We start from the raw sequence: 19,892 nt of genomic DNA, 5'->3' as shown, positions 1-19,892 counted from the left end.
ATACGTTATAACAATAGTTGGCCTTCTGATGTCATCTTCTGTAGTGCTTTGTCTGCAGGAAGTTGGGAGAAGGTACACAAAGGGGTGGAGCTTAAATGTTCATTACCCCACCTCTTTAGTCCTTGCCCCATTTCTCACAACCGTCTGTCCAACTTGAGGTTAGCCTCTTGTACTAGAAGTGTTTAAACATTTGAATGTATTTATTTACCTAGGTTTGTTGTAGCATGTCCTTGTAACCATATTGAATATGAGAAATGGTGGATCCTTTTATTGCTATACCCTATGAGCAGGGGGTCTAATGACAGGGAATGTTGTTTTTCTGTCAGAGTGATGGACATGTAAGCAAGTTATGGGGCAAGGAAGTACAAGATGGATTAATGGAAATACCAGTATGTAATCTAGACATTGAGCCTCATTACGAGGAATGCGGTAGAGTAATAATGGCGCCTGTAGAGCTGCCAGCGCCGTTATCACTCTACCGCCCCATTACGAGGCCTGCTTGCGGGTGCCGCTAAGGACGCCTGGTCAGACCAGACGTCCTTAGCGGGACCAGCAAGCTGACCAGGATTCTAACAACGGGCCTGTCATTAACGGGCCCATTGTTAGCATCCTCCCCATTCCCATTGAGCCCTATCGGGGCACAAATGGGACTGGGGATGTATCGGGTCCGGGTCCCAGGAAAGGGAATTTACTGGGCCCTCCAAGGTCAGAATGGCCCGGTAATTCCCTATTCCTTGAACCAGGACCCGGTACCCGGTATGGGGGTAGCCATGCCACTAAAAATGGCATGGCTACCTCCATACTCGTAATGAGGCCCATTGACCTCATGTACAGTGTATTTAACTCAAAATAGCTGGAAACCATACACAGAAGTGTATTACTTAAAATGAATATGCAAAGTTAGTATTTAGCCGCACTTGGACCAACCACCAAACAGAATGCTTCCTTGTCATTCACCTTCAGACTGGCACTGTCTATCAGATACATAGTGAATAAAATGAAGGACACGATTAAAGAAAGTTTGTACTGCACTTGTACATTAAACATCTTCTTTGACTCATGCCTATCTGCTGACACAGTCTCTATGGTTGTTGTGGGGAAGCCAGATACTGTCAATAGTGCAATTCAAATCTTCAGTAATTGGCCTATTCTTGGGTTGGGTACGTTAAACTTGTATGATAAAACAGGAGACCATCTACATTTCTAAGGAGCATAACCCAAAAAATGGTTATAGGTGGAGGAGCCTTATTTTGTTTTATTTTTATTTGTATCCTCAATTCATAACATCATTCTGACGGGCACAGTAAAAGACTTTCTTGGCTGCTACCACTTCCAGCCCACTATCAATCAGGAAGTGCAGAGATTCAATTAGCGCAGGCACTCCATGCACTGGTGTTCCCACTATCAGTTGCCATGGCAATTTACCAGGTTGGCCTGCAGGGATCAGTATTCTGCAATCACTAACAGGTTTGATTTGAAAAGACAGTGCTTGTTTTTTTTGTTGCAAGGATAAGACTAGTGCAACCTGGAGAAATCAGTGAGGTAATGCTGTCTTCCATGTGTGTCATCTCAGCCATCTCTTCATATGTCTGCTATGTGTATTATGAGAAGTGTTAGAGTTCACCAAGAAGGCCATATGAACTGGATTTGTCTGTCTTTCAATTCCTTTGACTGTAGCGTGTGTTTACCCTCTCATCCGTCTCTAGCCATGTGCAGACAAAGAAAACAATCAATGTGAAAGACCTCTAACACCTGGACTCTCAAGGGATAGGGGAAAGTCCAAGTGGAATGGACGGCACTGTACAATCCAGTCTCGGGGTCTGCAGCCCACAGTTCTCATGATGACTTGGACTTTCATTCCCATGATCATTCACCATTGAGTACACTCAGTAGGACTGATGATAGTTGTAGTGCAAAACTTTTGGAGAGCCAAAGGATGCAGATCCCTGGTAGTGCTTCCACACAGATACCTGAAGAAGGTTCATTCGCCATCTTACTGGTATTATCAAAGAGTGATATGAAGGAATGTTATGCTGATAGAGTGCACATTTGATAAACAGCAATATTAGCCAGCTTCCTATTCATCTTTGGTAAGACTGCTCAGTGTGTCACTGCACATGCTACAGGCAACCATGTTCCACTCACTAGATCACAAGTTTGAATGCTGGCAGGGTGGACTACCCTATAGTCTCTGAAACAAGTTCCAATTCGCTGGGAAACAACACCTACTATTGTGCAAAGAAACAATGACATGTCTGCTTTTGGCATTGCAAAATGTTTATGATTTCTGATTTTAAGCTTTTTCTTATAATAGTATATTTTCTCTTTTTTTTTTAAATGCAGCAAGATAATTTTTGACACGCATAAGTAAATGTATGCTTTTGTTACAGCTCACAATTGCAAACAACCAGATTCCCCAGCACATGCCAATGTTCTTGGAATGGATCTTCCTTCCCTCGGATACACCTTGATCTACACCTGTCACCCGGGATTCTTCCTCTCGGGTGGTACTGAACACAGAGTCTGCAGATCGGACAACACCTGGAGTGGAAAAGTGCCAGCCTGTGAAGGTACAGGAACTACCCTTTCCAAGAAAAGATATCATGTATTCTTAAGTCATATATTCCCTATGTCAGAATTACAATTCTAGTAAAAAGACACGCATGGTGCATAACAATGACGACAAGAAGATAGTTCAGTCGAATAAATTTGCTGCTGAACATGTGCCTCTTTAATCACTGTATAAGTCAGGGGTAGTGTAATGCCTGTGTGCCAAGATCCTCTGAATTAAAAAGAAATATGAAAAAACACTGGGTTGGCCCTGCTAATGATGCAAAACAGTTATATGTTCTAAAATCTAATGTGCAATGTTGTAAGAGAGTATAGTTATTTAGCGTTTTCGAAATTGAACTTGTTAGGCAGAATCATATGCAGTACCCTTTGGGAACACAGCACACAATTAAGGCTACAAGTGACAGTAGAAATTCACCTTTAGTACAAGCCTGTACTACACAGTAAAGTGGTGGCGATGGCTGAGCAGCCAGACTAATCTCAAGAGTAAAGTGAGCAGTATCAATAGTTACACAAAGGACATCAATTTACTATGGTTCAAGCAAACACTGACTCAAGGTTTTTGAGTAAAAGAATATACATTTATTTACACATCAGTTATAAAACAATTCACTAAAGTAAAGTATCAGAAAATCACACTCTTAATATACTACACACCACCCAATAGATTCTGGACAAGATAAGCTCAAAATGAAGTGAGATGGCACTCCAGCAATTTAAAAGAGAGGGAAAGACAAGGTTAGACAAAAACTAAGCAACACCAACAAGTAAGTGAGCAGGGCAATCTAGAAAAGGCAACTACGGTGAGGAACTTAAATCAAGGGCCTGAGCCAAAGTCAATGGACCAGAGTCTTTGCAGAGGATCACACAATTCGGAGTAGTTTGCGGTTAAGTCTTTGCCAAGAGCTCAGAACGAAGTTGGTCAGACGAAAAGTTACTTTAAAGAATAGCGAAGGACAAGCCCTCAGATTTGCGAAAGATTTCAAACACTTTCACTGTGGTCGGATGGAACAAACAACCAGGTTAGCACAGTACCTTAAGAGCAGAAGAATGCTCTAACTGAGGCAGACATTCCTAGCAGATCGTGCAGGCTCACGGTTCCTGAAGCGACTGTCCGACTGACACGAAGGAGGAAGACTGGAGGGTCCTGCACAGCCCAAGGAAGAAACCAGCAGCTGAGCAAAGCAACAAATAAACGGTGCATTCCTTGAAACCCAAGCGGGGTCCAATCATACTGGATATCCGGTTCACTGTAGCTGTGCACAGCAAATTCGACAAGAGGAGGGAGGCCTGGCTTGCAGTTTTGCGAACTGGTTGCCACCAGCTCAAGGGTAGAAGTTCCCTTGCAGATCTTCCCTGTCGTCGAAGTTTGAAGATTCTGACCCGCAGCAGGGCTTCACCGGAAAGTTCAGTCGTGGTATAGGTTCCCTTCTGTCAACTTCTCTTCAGTTCTCTCGATCAAGTGGCGACTCTGCCTTCTCAGTCCCAGAGACCTGCTTTTTATGCAATTTTCCCCCATTCACACATCCTGGCTGTCAATCACACAGCAGGTTGTCTGTCCTGGAGGGACAGTCACCACAGCCATTCGTACAGAGTGTGACATGGGTCTCCAAGGAGACCCTGTGCAGGGAGTCTCAAACCCCTTCCTCACATCCTGTCCCCCTCAGACATTTAGGCGCCTAAGAAGGGCTTCTGTGCAGAAGCCCACCAAAGGACAGTGAACAAAGGAACCAAACCTGGTTTGGTGCACAGAGTAAAACACAAGAAAGACCTTTACAAAAAGAAATGGCGGATAAACCCAGCCGGAACCGAAATAAAATAAACAGGGTCCAGTGGGTTTATGGTTCAAGGCTACTAACTTAGCCTAAAACAGTACCAAGGCTATTTAAATAGACTGCGGTAGGAAAAGTAGGGTAGATACCACTGCCACCAGCCAAATGTTAACGAAAGCGGAACAGAATAATGTTCCATGAGAGACAGACAAAAAGGTATGACTATTACTCTTTCTAGTACTCTATATAAGATAGTTTGTACTGGGTCTGTGAATTTAAAAAGACTAAGGGCCTCCTTACAATGTAGGCGGTCAGGAGTTAACGGCACCGGTAGAGCTTTCGGCGCCATTAACCCCCTACCACCTCATTACACGTTTTTCTTGCGGGACCCGCTAAGGACGCCTGGTTTACGAGCAGACCAGCATGCTAACAACGTGCCCGTCCTTAAAGGGCCCGTTGTTATCATCCTCCACATTCCCATTGAGCCCTATAGGGGCTCAAATGAGAATGAGGATGTACCGGGTCCGGGTTCCCTGAATGTGGAAATACCGGGCCCTCCAAGGTCAGAATGGCCCGGTATTTCCCCATTCAAGGAACCCGGACCCGGTACCCGGTATGGGCGTAACCATGCCACTAAAAGCGGCATGGCTACCTCCATACTTGTAATGAGGCCCCCAATAAAGTCAATGGCAACTTTACATGTTCTGGGAGACAGTAGTCAGTCCCAGAAAATGGAGTCTGAGTTGGGAAGTCTAAAAAGACAACCCTGTGTCACTGCACTAAAGTTGCTGTGTGACACACAGTAAAAAGATGATGCCTATGGAGTAGGTGAGGCTCCACAGTCCATGAACACATAAAAATGTACAACACATAGCCAAAAACACATGTAAGAGCGGGAAAAAAAGGCTCACACTCTTACCAGGTGAAAAAAATGTATCCTAGAAATCCAGCAAAGCTGCTGAGGGACTCAATAAGTAAGGGAAATTAGCCATTCTGGAGAATTCTCCCTAACCACGCTCCATAAAAGTAATGCTTCGTGCAGCACACAGCAACAGTGCATCTCATATGAGTGAACAAACAAAAAACGTGCGTGAGATGAGTTAGCACTCCCATTGTGCCAACAGGTAGCATACAGAAAACAGCAATTGAAGTTTCTGCTGATGCAGCACAAACAGCAAAAGTAGTGAACCCCTATCTCACACAAAACGGATACCGCTTTACTAAGGCGCACCAAACGGTTCGGCACCGGGACCAGCAGAGGGCGATCTCAACCCCCTCTCCCGACACACAAAGTATGGGCTTCAGGAAGAATATGCAGGCCACTCATCTTTGCTGCCTTCCCACCACCACACCACCTAAACAATGCTACCAGATGTAGCACAGGCAGCACCATTGCACGCTTCACTCATTCCCACCTTGCACAGGCATGGTATCTGTGTCGTAAATATTGCTGGTGCATTTGCAACAGGCACTCATTGGCCTAGCCGGTGCAGGCTTCCCTTACATAGTACTGGTACAAAACAACAGTCCACGACAATGCAGTGACAACTCATTCATATGAAAACGATATTGCTTATGCAGCAGCAATTCAAATACACATTGAGAGGTGCAATATCGGGAGAAGAACTGCATGCTTCCCACACAGATATGCAACAATAATGCATGCAAAGCATGCTCGTAAACAGAAAGTGTAGCTCAAGATAGCAGAATTGCAAGCATGTGAAACAAACACGCAAAGTGCTCTTACAGACAACAGGATGGGCGCAGCCAGAAACAGGACGTTGGCGCATAGTTGTTCTTGTTCTTTGCGGTAAAGTTCAGTTAAAACAAGCATTGGCAAAGTGAAGCATATTTGTTTGTGTGTAGGTATTAGGCACTTTGCATGCACTACCAGCATAGTCCCGGGTACTGACATAATTTTCCAGCTATTGCCTTTTTATGACCAGGTAGTACAATTGTGACAATTGTGGCCGTGCCTGGCAAATGCATATCATATGCCTACACAAAACCAAAGCAGTTGGCTTTGTCAATACCAGTTAACATAGGGCTTGAGATTCCAGCGTACATGTGCAATGTATTGAAGAAACTCCTTGCTCAATGAATGCCCTAAGCTCTGTCAAGCTCTTTGACGTGCCGTTCTTTTCTGTATATATTACATTCATTGCTACATAAATAGGTATTAGCTGAATCAAATGGTGCTTGGCTTCTCTCTAATATGATTTAGAAACTGCATGTTGGTTTCTGTCTATAGATCTGCAGCAAATTGTTGAGTTTCTAAGGTTCCGTATGTCCGAATGTCTGTTTTGTAAATGTGAATATTGCGATCTATTTATATCAGCTGATTGTCAGCCCCTGCTTCATATGTCTAGAAGGGTTTGTAGCTCATGACCATGGTAAAGAACATATGGAGGACATATGGAAGCTCGAAGGCCAGATTCATCATCATCAAAAATAAATGCATATAAAATATTTAATCAACTGACTGTTCCTCTGTGTTACTGGACGTTGAAACATTGATCACCCTCATGCATGCATGATTTACTTTCATAACATGCTTAAATGTACCATATATGTTAGTGTGTACCTACTGATTATATTCTAAATTAACTTGAACTGGAACCTTTACACCAGCATGCACACCACTTGTATGTTGGTTTACAGAGTTTGCATGCATGGTAATCGAATACTTTGTTGGACTCTTGTGTTTTTATAATCATCATTGTTTTAATTGTTACATCATCATATCTGCCTTTGTCACCTTCCAATCCGAAATGTTATTTTGCAGAGAAGTCTGTTAAAAATATTTTTTTGCAAATTCAGTTGTGTTTTCGTGTTATATTACATTCTTGACTGCATACACCATGTTTGTATTTTGCTGCAGCTATTGTACAGTATTACATTATCACTAATGCAGAGTGTGTTTCACTTTCTTCAAAAGCTGGGTCTAAGATTCTGGTGAAAGATCATCGACCGGCTTTAGGGACACCAAGCCCAAAATTAAGTGGTAAGTAATGGGACATGTTATTGCAAGTGTCTGTTATGTACATTTCATTCATTTTAGATGTATCAACATGACAAGTCTAATCTAATTCTAAGGAAAGTGCAAAATCACTAAAGGGCCCTATGATTTTTGGTGCCAAGATATTCCAAAATCTAGACCGCACTGAGACATTTTTCCCCATCAAAAATGCCATTGTGAAAACAGATAATATCATTGAAAAAAGCCTTCTGAGAATGGCATCTTTGAAGGAACACAACGATCATGGCTTTCCTGCAGGAATGTGTGGCATTGCGAATACATCATTTCTGTAACATCAATAACTCTTTGTGTTGTATACGCTTAGGCACACGAAACCAGCAGATGTCAGTGTGACAACTATGGGAGATGGCAGTAGTGTGTCCTCATTCTGAGGGCCATAATGTTTACCCCTAGTTTAACACAAACTCCCTGGATAAGCCTCGGGGCAAGTTATAAACATGTGTGGCACTCAAACCATATTGTGCAAAGGTCGCTCTTTGTACCTAAACGTATAGCACACAACGTGCACACATGATTAATTCAAAATTCCTTGAAACCTTGCTTGAAAACATTACACTTCGTATTTTTCCAAAATTATTAGCAGAATGTGTCTTTTTTAAATGTAGTTATCTGTTGTCAGAGTGCCATTTTTAGTGGTCACGGTTTCCCAGTTAAGCCTAGATTTTGGCAGCAACAATATACAAGATTCCAGATTGTGCACAATTAAGAAAATTAATACTACGCGACTCACATCAGTAGCAGAATTCCTTTAAGGTGTGAGTGAGAATTATACGTACATGCAATCATTCATGTAAGGTCCTTAGAAATCCCTGATCTTGCAAATTCCCAATAATCTATTCAATTGTAACTGTTGGTACCCTTAATCTATACACTAAAACCGAAGCACTTTGAATCTTTAAAAACATTTTAAATGAACTCTGTGTTTTAACAATAATGGTACCAAAAAAAACCTATAGTCTACTAATAAACAGGATTGTCTCAACAAAGAACTCTTTGCTGATTCGTAAAGTCGTTTTTGAATGGGAAACCCCCTTTGTAATATGCTTTGTACATCAGGGGCAGTGATGTCATGTATTTTCATTTTTAATTATTTATACGTGTGCTTCAAATCTGTGTCATCTTCCAATAACATGTTCAAATACCCGATGGAGTTGTCATAGTGGTTTATAGGGCATAGAGAAACATTAACATTCAAGAACATTTTTAGATGGCATATCAGTAATGAGATTGAATGCCAGGAGACAGTCCATTTGCAGTTGTAGTCAATTATAATAGGAGGGGCCCTAAGTCAGAAAATGTTGAAAGTCCCAGTTGAAATGTGTTTCATCTAATTGGTTCTATAATTGGACTCATATTCATGAAATTATTGTATCTGTCTACTCAGTGTGAGTTTGGTATAGAATCTGAACTAAGTACATTCTGGAAAATATATTGTTAGATAAAATAATTCATTTATTTAGAACATCTTAATGTTAATCAGTCTGCTAAAACATAAGAACACGTTGTGCTCCTTTTTATATAAATAAAACCTATTAGGCCATTGGTATCTTTCAAATGTACTGTATTTCAACCAGTAATTAGCATGTTTATGCTGCCAGTATTTTAGAGAGATAACTAATGTGGCCATGGCCAGACCTGGATGTGTTCAGTTGTTATATTGCTATAATGCACAACGGACATGTTTGGTACTGTTAGATTATATCCCGCTCTCTTAATGATAAGTTAACATACAGAATCAGTCTGATTTAGAAGGTTTACTTTTTTTACAAAGCTGGTGATGTTTTATAATTCTATGCAGTGATGAAAGAATGACAGAAATGAGATGTGAATATTCCAATCGGATGGCAATACCAAAGCCTTGCGAAATCATGGGGGTGTATGAAATGGGAAAACACATTTAAATGTGGCAATAATAATAATATTAATAATAATATAATCATAATGATACATTTGCATTATGTTATGCGTATACGTATAATGTCATGTAAGTGAACCCAAAATCAGTGATCAATTTTTCTGACAGTGAAGTTCACAAATATGATTTACATTCATTTACAGCAAGTATGGGACAATATGCAAAATTCAGTTTCTTTTGATCTATATTGCGTCCGGTGTGTCTCATGTTTTTTAATGACTTTTTTTTTTGACTCAAATAAGTGACCATCTAATTTGTATGAATGTAGTACATTAAAGAGGTATGCACAACCCTTACAGGCAATGAAGCCTCTATTATGCGATTTTACAAAATGACATTGTACCAAATAATACACTCTATTAAGGCCAAGTTCCCTCACACTCAATCAGTTGAAATGTGTATGCCAACTGAAATGCCCAGGAGATTGCTGTCACATTATAATCATGAATGCTAATATAATGCTTATAATATGTAGTTAGCCAGTGGCATCATGCATTTTCCTAGACATTTGTAGCTGTGTGGTAGAGAATCCATCATTTCTTTCCTACCAATCACCTAGCTATGCCCTTGAATTTGTTAAGAACATCCTTGTTGAAGGGGTGCATTTATGTAAACTGTAGTGGAAAACCAAAGACAAATAGAGTGGTGTGCAATTTCATTTACCACACAAAGGATTTACCGTCAAGATGACATAAGTTACATGCTCCCTTGATAGACAGCACCCTACACATGGCATAGTGTTTCCAACATACCAGGAACAGCCATGTGAATTGGCACAAAGACTGGGTCTTGAACAACGTTTCATTGATGACACAAAATGCTAAGTGCTCTTTCCCTACAAATCATGGAACTGCATGTTCAAAAACCAGAACTGCCCACGTGTGTCAGAAATGAATTTAAGCAAGCAAGTGAACATTACCTGTGTTGTTAGTAAAGGGATTTATCCTTTAATTTTAAAGGATGTTGCCATGTTTTCCAAAGAAGCACATTTCAGTTGCACAAACAGAAATTACCCACAAGCAGATTCTAAACTGTGTTCCTGCAAAGATATGTTTAAAATATGGCATTTTACGTAAAATTCCAACTGTGAATGTATTAAAGGTTACACATGCATTGTTTGTGAATTTGTGTAGCCACATATGGTGTGTTGTATTGGTTTGGCCAACACTTGGTGTCTACTCAGCCTTAAAGTGAACTTGATAAAATAACTGACAAGAGTTTCAACCCAGAGTGGTGTTTGTTCACGAGAGAAGTGAAAGATACATTAAAACCCAGGAATAAAGATCTACCTGAAACAGGCCACTGGGGCAAAGGCGACAGTCACACCACATGCAACCGGTCTAAGGATAAATACTTGGAAACACATTCTTTTGAATTTTAGCAAGTCTATTCCACAGTGTTCTTACTGATAATAATCTAAACCAAAGTCAAATGCTTAGTATAGCTTGTGAGCCTCAAAGAAAAAGCATCACAATTAGAATATCACATTACACTATACCTCCCATAAAACATAGCCAAGTGGCCATCTAATGAAAGAACACAAATAACACCTATCACATTACTCAGATCAATAATTGACTGAAGGCATTACAAAGAGTTGCTCCCATGAGTCATTGTGCTGAACAAGAGATTTTATATCCACTGTTTAAAATTAGTCCATGATTTAGAATATAGCATTATTTGGTGCCATACCAAAACAATGTTTAAGATAACTTAAATGCATGAATCATGGGGCACTGTGTGTTGTTATGGTGAGAGTTGCATATTGAAAATCAGTCTACATTTGAATTCCCTATAGCTATCAAAAATTGTCATTATCAATGGTGATGCTTTACAACAATTAACTCCACCCATTCATTTTGCATACCCACGCAGCCATCTGGACTGGGGGACTACAGAAATCCATATCTTATCAATGTGTCTTGTTGTTGAGATTAAATATATAAGAAAATCTGATTTTACAGTCAAAGGCATACAGAGCAAATTGGCCCGACCTGTTTTCATATTCAGACATATGAACATTCACTGAAGATTGGGATGTATAGTCTTTGTATAGTCTTTGGAAGCATCTGACGAATAAGTGAGCCAATGGAAGGCCTTGACCAATTAAAATGTGCATGGCCATTGGTGAAACTATCACAGATCATAAACAGGTAATACACACGAAAGAGAATGAACATTATTAGGAGAGACTAATCAAAGATCTGGGATTCCATAGGGATGCTGAAGGGAAGAATCCTGTTCCAAATGGGAGATTGATGTCCATGGGTAATATCTTGTAGGGGAAAGGCCTTGTCTGGAAGGAAATCAGTAGAGAAGGAACTCTGAGGCAATTCTAATCACATGGAAGCAGAATAGAATGGGCCTAGCTGACTGGAAGATCACATAAGAGTTGTGAGGATCTATGCTGATTTTAAGAACTGAATATGAGTACTTTTCTGTTAAATCTCAGGAGTGGGTGGTCTGTAAGGGTGCGAATAAGATACACTGTTTTGTAATGGGAATTGGAAATGCACATCAAACGATCACTGCATTTAAAACCACATGAATTCATACAACCTATACTGAGCTATGTTTGCAGGGTAAAACTGACAGCACATCTATTCAACCTAAACATAGTAATTTGTAAAACATAAATGCAACTCAAATTTGCCAGATTGTTTTCACATATATTGTACAATTGGGCTGTGGTTCAAAGCTGGCCCAAACAATAGTCTAATGAAGAATTGTTTTATAATGTGGAATCTTTGAAAGGCAAAGTTACTTACAAAGAATTGTGTAGTAGTAGCTTACTTGTGACACATCCACTCCCATGCTAATGGTTCTAATGTAATTTTAATTCACCCTTCACTCTTAAGCTTGCACAGTGTGACCCGTTTTGTGAAGTGAAAGGGGAGAGTTACTCATTATCTCCTTGGTTGGGTGGGTACATTATTATTGGATAACACTGCTTCCCAAACCCAAACCAGCAGAAGTTTAATTCAATTAATTATAATACCACATTTAAATTGCATACACAAATTAGCAACCCACAGTACCAAATGTGCATGGGGGAAACAGATGTGTATTGAATTTACATGCTGTGACGTATGTAACCCTTCTCTGATACATACACTTCTGTGTAATGTGGGGAATATAACGTGCTTAATATGTTGTCATAAAAAACAAGTGAAGAGAAATGTTTGAATATATTGACCCATAACTTTTTGTGATATACATGTATTTCATTGATGTGACTGCATATGTATGCTTCCTCTTAGGCAGCCTAACTTTAATTGTGTATATATATGTTTTCAACAGTCATGCATATGATTGTGGTGACTTTCTCTGCATAACCTTGGGGGACCACGTGTGATTCTAATTTAAATAAATGTGAGTTTGATCAGACAGCTTGTCTTTTTCCTCAGAATTGCGGAGTGGGAGTGTGCGTTAGGGAATACTACATTTCCAGTCATACTTAGTGAAATTAGCAACATATCAACTAATACTCTACAAAACCAATGTATTACACTGAAGGACAATGTTTAGTCTTAGAGTATTCTCCACATGCCTTTGAAAATTATTGCTAATTCCATCTACTTTACTCAGTGTTCAGGGAAGGTTAGAAGTATGCTCCTAAGTAGCATCCTCAAAATAAGTTTATGAATCAATATAAGTTTTTTTCATCAAGACATGACTTCCACTTAATAGCATCTAATTCAAGTGTTAAATACATTGGGTTTTCATGGCAATCATATACAGAGGGTGAACAATGTCAATTTTCCAGGTGCATTTAAACTCACTTGTCAACATGCTGTGCATTTATTCTGAGCTCACATCAAGAATTGTGCATCACTGTATAAGCTTTTCAGTAATAACAAACAATTATGGGTTACATCTTTAGAAGCAACTGAGCACCAGTGATCAAGATGATTTATGCAACCTGTATTTCAATCGTGAAATTATGTACTTTCAGATGTATTACTGTTATAAAATTGGCTCAATGTGTTATTTTATTTTAAAACGTACGTTGTAAATACATGTGGCATACATATTCATTTAATATTAGCAAACCTCTGTACAGAAACTGTCCACATCCCAGATGTGCGCTCATACATGAAGAACCATTGGTTCAATGATTTATAGCATAAACTCCAATAAACACAACACATATTTTCATCAGCTTTGTAAAGAAAGTTGAAAGCAATTTAATTGACCATCTCCCACAATATATATGTGTATGAGACAAAATTGTAAGTATCTGCTCACTGAAGATATCAAAATTCCTTTAACAAAGTGAACATTCAACATACAGTTAGTGCTTCAAAAATGTAAACAATATAAATAACAAATTCCACATACATGATGGTTACAATTTAATAATCCTACGTGTTTATGATATGATATGGCATTTCATAACATGCCTATACACAAGTGTTTCAAGGCGCAACAAGGCAAGGGAGGGGCACATAGGGAGGACAGACAACGATCCTACTCAGCCAGGTGTCATTCAGATCGCGCAAGTGCATGGGAATCAGGGATGTACCCTCAATGTTCCTAGAAATAACAATATTAACAAAAGTTTACCATCAACATTCAATAAATCTACTATGCACAGTAATAATTACTTGTAAGGAAGCAATAAACAAAACCCCAACCTTAATGGCAAAATTAGATTCTGAATGATGTAAATATTAAAAATGAATAATCAATGCAAATTCAACCTTCATAAGTAGAAACCCATATTATGACAATATAGTTATGATGATCTTATCTTACTTATCTTACTTAGTTGTGCAATCCTTCACTATTTATTGTATGGTTTTTATATTGTATGGTAGTGTTAATCATCTGTGGCAATTCCCACCTGGTTATCTGTAAACATTTTGGTATTTGCTGCTGTCTAGATCCTGGGCATGAGGATTATCGTGAATATTGATAAAGTAACCATGAACAATCTGTGTTCATATGGAATTGAATCAAAATCTTCCATTGACTTGGCTGAGAAATAGTTCTCTCGCTTCGTTCAGTCCAGTAGCTCAGCAGATCTCTTCTTCATCAGATAAGCATCTGCTTTTGGAAATTCGCCAATGTTCAAGTCACTTTTAGGAATCGCCAATGCTGGAACATGGACGATCACTATAGAACACCATACTCCCCAATCTCTGGGCAGCTTCTTGTAATCTCTAGATCCACAGGCCCAGTAGTGATCCATTATCATTGCTATTCCTATGTCCATTCCTGGTACATCAAAGACTCAACCACAATTTTGATTCTCTCCAACTTTTTGTGTGCTATTGTTTCTGAAACATAATTTTGCATTGTCCAGAGGCACTATCCGTAAAAAAGCCTCCTTTATCTTCAACCCATGTCAGTAGTTTTGCAATTTTGGCCATACTGGTTTGCATCCATTTTGTCAATGGTTGGTTTGCCGTAACAAATTAATACCCACACTCTGCAGATAACCACACCTTCCTCCTAGCCATCTGGAGAAAGTACTGATCCACAAATCTGCATCTGGCCTCTTTCCATCCATTTTCAAATTTCTTCTGCAGTTTTTCCTGGGTTCTCAAGTCTTCTGTTTACTCCCCATCTGATTCCACTCCAGGCTGTTCATATGTTATCACATGATTTCTGGTGTGTGCTCTTGCCCTTGTCTTTGTGTCTTGGGCATAATCATCTTCGTCTGGAGCTGACAATTCTGTTGCCCATACCAAAGATGCTGTTCGGCCCATGAACTGACCTCTAGCATGACAGAGTACTATGTGAGATAGGCAATGTGCTGTCTGAACATCTATTTCAACAGTAATGAATGTCCTATACTTTCCCATACTATAAGGCAGGAGTGCACACACATAATATTCCTCCTGTGATGTTCTTGTTCCTACCTCTTTCATGTGCTGATAGCATGTGTTATTCCCCAATCTGGACTTGTGCCACTTTTACAGGAAATTCTTTATTAGGATTGTATCACCTGGAAAAAGTCTTGGAAGACATAATTCTTCAGGTCGGGTTGCTCTGTGGTCTTCATCTGTGTTCTGAGATTGACACTCTGTCCGTTTGACTTGATTTGAAATGACAGAGATACATGTGGTCATATATGTTAAGTAATCACATCGCTTATTTACAAACAATTCTGCTGTTGTCTGGGCATCACCTCTAGTCCTCGATGGAGGAGTCAGAGGCATTCTCATTTGCCTCCGCGTGACCAGTTCATGGGGTGTGAGGTGATGGTCAGAGCCTTCTTGATTCCTCAATTCATATAATGCAAGGGGAAGGCAATGCGGCTATCCTTTTTACAATATTAGCTTTAGTTTGGCTACCCTCTCTTTGAGTCTCTCATATACACCGTTAGCTTGTGGGTGATAAGCAGAAGAAAACTTATGCTTAATGCTCAATAACAAAGAAATTAATTGGATACCTAATTTTAAACTAGGAAAGAGCTACATTGTGCTGGAAAGAGCTCTCAGAAGTAGATTGGAATGGAGGGATTGGTGCAATCATTATTCCTATTTGCCTAAATTGAAAACCTATGAGCATGTATTCACTGTGGTACATTGCTATAAGAGAGCCCAGTCCTACCTGCTACAGTGCTCTGACCCGCTGTACGAAGAGTGATCTTCTGAATACAGACAAATCAGCTTCTGTTACTAGCAATACAGGGATCCCAGTTGAAAATCAGTGCTGATGCACAATTCGGTCAAATGTGTGAGTTGACTGATGATCCAGAAACTGTAAAGCATGTTTTCACTGAATGTGTTGAAATTGGTTGTGTTTACTTGTGTATTTTGGGAAAACTTTTCTATCATCATGAACTGACTTATTCCCAATATTTTGGTACTACTGTTTAGATACAAATTCAACTTTTATGCAAATTGCACTATATCGATTATGGACTCATATTGATAGGAACAATCTCAACAGAAAGTGAATAACTATGATTACCACAAAAACGCATGTACATAATACAGGCAGCTCATGTAAACCAAGAAGTGATTAGAAAGCTGTATTGAATCTAAATTGTATTAAATCTAATTTACAGTTAATCATTGAGGGCCCGATTACTGGAAATATCTGCTCAGGAAATAGGGCTTTTGCAACCCAAACCACACTCAAAATCCTGTTTGTTGATTCATGGAATTGACTGTGTGGTATTTTTTCGTACATTGCTGGGACTTCACACAGACTCGGCACATCACTGCGAGAGGCCGAGTGCCATGTGCCAGACCCCATGCAGAACGTGGATTGGCTTGTGCAGAGGGTAGGGTAGGGGGCAGAACTCAGAAAATTAGGAAGAACAAGGGAAAATGTGGACATTATGAGGGATGGGCCGCAGCAGTCCATGGTACGGCCACTATTGCATGGAACAATATGTATTTCTGGATCAGAGCGTGACCTCCCGGTGGGGAAATAGCCATGCAAAGCCCACATACTTTCTGCCATCCAAAGGCAAGCATATAAACACTTGCCCATAGGATTTTCCACTTAGTGGTAAGATCGGGTGCTGGATTTAGGGGTGTGCGAATGCAGCCGGGGTTCCGATATGACTTAGGGGTGCATGTACGCAATGATGCAGGGTGCAGGAATGGTTTACAGAGATTTGCGTGAAGATTTTCAGAGTTTTACCCGAGTTACGATAAATCATACACATTGTTGTGGTGTTGGTAACAGAGTTACGAGGGCCCCTGCACAGGGTTTCCGAGATAAAGGCCTGCTTGCGAGGGACCCCACACACTGTTTGAAGGGTACAGGTATTCACACCCAGGGGAGCACGCAAAGGTAGCTGTTCTGGGTGTATTTGCTTTATGTGAGAGGAAGGTTTAGGGGCGTTAGGGCCGCAACCTGTGTATACAGTTACTTTGTGCAAAAAATGCCATGAATATGCAGAGCGTCCAGAAAAACGTTGCATGCAGGCATGCGCAGAGCCGTTCTCGGAGCGCTGGCATTACGGGATCACTGCCCCTTTTTCCATGAATCGGGCCCTTAGTGTTTGATGTAAAATGTTTTGCAGATATGTTGTTAATCATATAAAACAAGTTTTTTTATCATCCCATAAAAATGAAATTACTAAACATTTTTGTGTGTTTTAACAATAAAATAAGTCTGTATTTGTGAAAGTTCTGATGAACTAAACAAAATAAAATTGAATTCAATTATAAGCTTGACCAATACCTTCCCTAGAAAATGTGCAGCATCACAGACTTCCAAAAACAGACTTGGAGGGCCACTGTTCCTTGCGTGCTCATTGCTGTATCAATGAGGTTCACATGCAAAAGCAGCTTCTTTACAATTCACGATGCTGTCTGCGTGTGTGCGTCAATGTACATAATATACAGGCTTTGTACAGCTAGTTTAGATCAAAAGACTGACCTGCATTCAGAATTACACTATTTCTAGACAATGCTGTGCAGTGCCAATTGAGAAAACGGGTCCACGTCCTTGTGACATTTTTACTATGATTGTGCCTAAGGACTATTTTCTATAGCTGCTTTCATAGGACAATAACAGATGTATGATGACTACCACCCGAGCACCATTTATACTGAATGTGTGTCTACACCTACATACGACATAGAGCATCATAAGAAATTAACTTCAAAAATAGGTTTCTAGTAAAATAGGCAATGAGTCATGCATATTAAAAAGCACAACGTTCTGTCTCTATTGTAATCAACCTAGAGAAAATGCGCAAAGTGACTGCTTCTCAATGTGCACATCTACATTCGTAGAAATCAACATGACAACAGCTGAATCATTTAAACTATGCCCTGCATAATTTACTGTGTAAAATCAAAGTGTGACATACAAGAAACTTGAAAGTCTTAGGTTAAGAGATATCCCTACTGTTATGGGTTATGTGTGTCACCCCGTGATTGCACTGCTGGCCTGCGCATCACACATGCATTGTGTAATGTTGAAATGATTTGCATGTGAAGTTTTAAATTGACCATTTGTTGTCTCAGGGCTCTGACTTTCTACCAGTCGTTTGGGAACACAGTTCACTGTTCAGTGTCCATGCCGATGCGGAAAGTAGAACGTGGCACTGTATGAATGTGCGCACATCAGAACGTTTCATGTAGCACTTGCTTTTGTGTTATAGGAATGTGTGCACCACACAACAATTTCGGATGTGATATTTGCATGTCATGTCACTATAGGGCGTGATTTACAAGGCGTGTTAATGGGATTTTCCTTTGTGGAGCAGACTTTCTGGGAATATGCGCACCACACAACCATGTATTGATCCTATTTTTATTGTGATATTAAAATTTCTTGATTCGTGCTTTTCATTTTATTCCATTGTTGTTTTAATGCATATTGGTTCATTTATATGCCAGTGAAATAGATTAATACTAGTTCTCCCCCTCCTGCCCCCCCCCCGCTCTACGTATTTATTCTAGCTAATGCCTCAGGTGCGTCCACTATGTACAGGGAGTCTGTGCTTCCAAATCCCACACAACGAGGAAACTGAGGATCTAGTAGTGGTTACATGGAGAGGCTTGGTGGGGAGCTAGAAGAGGTGGTTTTGAAAAAGAGAACATAATACAACACATCAGAGTCCACGATGGATACCTGTTATATGCAGAGTTCAGAGGGAAAGCAGGAAAGGGGCATGAAGGGAGGCTTAAGAAACAAAAAAAATAGGTTTTACCAACAGTGAATTAGAAGAGTATCCTACTGTAGATGAGGCTTGTGGAACAGGTGGAGCAGGGATCCATACGACGATCATTCCATGCACTTTTTGGTTCTCTATATCATCCACATACAGCAGCAAAATGCCATGCTAAGGACGGTTCCCCGACAGCCTCCTGGGTAGCCCTATAGTTGCTTCCAAAATGTAAACGCCCCATCATATCTACCCAGAGACATGGTTGGGGCAGATTTCAGAATCAGATTATGTGCCAGGCTTCCATCTAAGGAGTGAGTGTGGCAGGTATTGGGGCATCAAATTAGGAATGATGCTAGAGGGTTGTATGTTTCTAGAAAGAGTTATACATTGATGCATTCCTGATGGTAGATAAGATTCCTCACCACAGGTACAGAAAGAATATGAAAGGCAGGGATGAAATCGCATCCTGCAAGGAACAGAAATTCAAGGCAAATGCTTGCAAAAGCTGTGGAGACTTTGTGAAGTATTGCCATTGTTTAAGGGTATAGAAGCCCTGGCCTTTTGAGTTGTATTAAATAAATATAATTATACAGATATTTTCATCTCTGGGATGGTAATCTTTTGACCAGATCCCCTTTACATAATCTTATGAAAAAAAGTGTATTTTATATATACCTGGGCCCTGCTGCATCAGTATTCTGATCTGCAGAACCTGCTCTACCAGTGGCATAGGGCAGGTTCAGAGGACACCAATGCCCATATGAAAGTTACAGTAACAGCCTAGACTCTTCAGAAAATGGTCTGCATTTAAGACATGGACCCCTGTACCAAAACCCCATAATTATGCGTTTACTGTGTTGGTGGCAGATACATATTTAAATATAAGCCACACCTGAGTTACTGTATGGTGGAAGGTATTTATCATAATTATCACAGCCACAGCAATTTGATGTTACACATGTGGCAGCCCTGTGAGCCCAGCTCAGCTGTGAAAGGACTGTGTGT

At 40.1% G+C, this 19,892-nt stretch overlaps 1 protein-coding gene across 5 annotated transcripts in view; it reads left to right on the top strand.

The window, feature by feature from the left end:
• Nucleotides 1–19,892, top strand: part of CSMD3 (CUB and Sushi multiple domains 3) — a 3,270,409-nt gene that overhangs the window by 3,117,323 nt on the left and 133,194 nt on the right. For all 5 annotated transcript variants that reach the window (XM_069621531.1, XM_069621530.1, XM_069621528.1 and 2 more), the window contains 2 exons: nucleotides 2,391–2,570; nucleotides 7,282–7,347. In XM_069621531.1, coding sequence (XP_069477632.1) covers nucleotides 2,391–2,570; nucleotides 7,282–7,347 — 246 coding nt within the window. The remainder of the gene's footprint in view (nucleotides 1–2,390; nucleotides 2,571–7,281; nucleotides 7,348–19,892) is intronic.

The sequence above is a fragment of the Ambystoma mexicanum genome, chromosome 5q (genome assembly GCF_040938575.1).
Source record: "Ambystoma mexicanum isolate Mex_15411 chromosome 5q, UKY_AmexF1_1, whole genome shotgun sequence".
Taxonomy (NCBI): Eukaryota; Metazoa; Chordata; class Amphibia; order Caudata; family Ambystomatidae; genus Ambystoma; species Ambystoma mexicanum.
The sequence above is the reverse complement of the archived record's forward strand: the minus strand, read 5'-3'. Positions and strand labels throughout refer to the sequence as shown.